The 2114-nt window shown below is 32.4% G+C and overlaps 1 protein-coding gene across 1 annotated transcript in view; it reads left to right on the top strand.

Annotated features, from left to right (window-relative positions):
- LOC118430216 overlaps window positions 1-1713 on the top strand; it is a 27950-nt gene extending 26237 nt beyond the window's left edge. The window contains exon 19 of the mRNA XM_035840925.1: window positions 324-1713. Within this exon, the coding sequence (XP_035696818.1) occupies window positions 324-337 (14 nt within the window). The 3' untranslated portion in view covers window positions 338-1713. The remainder of the gene's footprint in view (window positions 1-323) is intronic.
- Window positions 1714-2114: the final 401 nt, after the last annotated feature.

Genomic DNA, 2114 nt, shown 5'->3' with positions numbered 1-2114 from the left:
TATAGATATATTCAGATATATATCAACATATGAGTATGGATAGGTGTATATATAGAGAGAGACACAGATCTCTATATATATATGTAGATTTGTATATTTTTATATGTATATATATATTTGGAGATGTATATATGACTAGCTCCGATCGAGATCTCTCCTAGGAGAATCGACGATTTCTACTGGATCGTGATCTCTACTGTGACATATATATATATATATATATATATATATATATATATATATATATATATATATATATATATGCAACCAATTTAGAACATCTTTAACACACACTTTACTACTTTAACACCTTTATATATTAGGTTGGGCGGCATGAGTATGCTGTGAAAGCTTCTCCAGACTTCTCAAGAGATGTGACCACACCCTTCAACTGTTGATTCATTTAATAGAATGGTTTGCAGCATCTAAGGGTTTGCACTGTTAACTTGGGTTGTTACGAAACAAGGACTGTTTCGTATTCTTGATGATGTATTTACGAAGTTTTTCGTCAAAGAAAACGACTGTTTCAAAAACATGTCGACAATTACAAAGGTAAATGTTTGGTCAGTTGATGCAATTTACATTTTTAGCATGCAGGTGTTTTACAGTTTGCCTAAAAATCAGCACACCTATGTACCTGCAATGTATTGCATTAAACATTGATATAGTCAGATAAAACATACAATTACATCACCATTACATAATTCACTGTAATTTTATTTCATTTAAAATATCAAATCAGTTATGTAACGTTGTAACACAAACATAGAAGCCTGTTCAAATGAAGTAATTATGTATCTGGTAGCTTGTGTTTCCTAGAGTTGCTTGTAGAATGTTTTGAAAGTCTTTGTATTCAGCATGGACCATTTTGACAATCCCTCACAAAACGTGTAGCGGTATGGATGAAATTAGATAACATTCCTTAATAGCAACGTGGACAGAAATTATATTGGCAGTTGAAAACCACTTTTAAAATGCTCATTTATAGGAAATACAATGTTATTTTGTTACATTTTAAGTTTGCCAGGTCACATGTACAGGAGCCTGTGATAAACTTGTTTAACTGTTAACTGTCAAATAACTACATCTTCCTAAAGGGGCGTATGGAAAGATATTGAACATGGGGATTTACGAGTATGTGTAAGGCACCAAAAAGTCACTTTGCTACATGAACACACTAAAACAAGAGGTACGTGTGCCCAAAACGTTATTTACCCATATATTCATATTAAGCATTTATCCATTATTCCATATTTATCATTCACCAAAATATCATCAGATCACGATAGATAAGACGTATACCACAGTTATTTACACCACTTGAATGTACCAAAGCTACAGAATAAAAACATGTTTACGATGAATTTTTGGATTTGATCATTTACTCGTAGTTAATACCATGAAGTCATTTACAAATACATATAGATAACTATTAACTGACCAAAGATGAAATACAAACACTTTAAAAGGAATCTTAAACTCCACAAAAGTGAATGATTATCGAACATATTAATTTTGATATAGATTAGAATCTAAAAATGCATAATACTTCAGTACATTATACGATAAAGTACTTACTAGTCTCACGTGCATAAAAAAGCATTCAGTATTCTACCAAATTTCCACGTTGAAGTGCTATCAAGTTATCTTACCTTATGGCTGTAAACAATGTGCCTGACAAAGAGTGGCAAAGTTAGCACGCAAAACTAATTTGAGGATCTATTAGAAAAAAAATAATGTCTTATTACATCTTCTTTGATATCTTATATACCCTATCCAGACTGGGCTTTTTCGCATTCCTCGGCCTGGGAGGGGGGGGGTATCTTTCGTCCCCTCTTTGTTATCCCGATCACCAAATTTACATGGGGTTATGTGCTTGTTAATATTTTTATGATTCCTGAAAGTTTCATATCATTATGACATACTATGACGTAATCGTGACGTTATTAATTGATTTTATTGGCTAAAACGTGGAATTCTCATAATACAAATGTATCACACAGAAAGTTAACAAGAAATGGCCACCACACCGACGTCAAAATGTATTCTAGCTATCACTTTCAATTCGCCACCTTAGATGTCGCAAAATACACTTTTTCAACATATAAACCTAA

The sequence above is a fragment of the Branchiostoma floridae genome, chromosome 14 (assembly GCF_000003815.2).
Source record: "Branchiostoma floridae strain S238N-H82 chromosome 14, Bfl_VNyyK, whole genome shotgun sequence".
Lineage (NCBI taxonomy): Eukaryota > Metazoa > Chordata > Leptocardii > Amphioxiformes > Branchiostomatidae > Branchiostoma > Branchiostoma floridae.
This window is presented reverse-complemented; position numbering and strand designations above follow the sequence as displayed.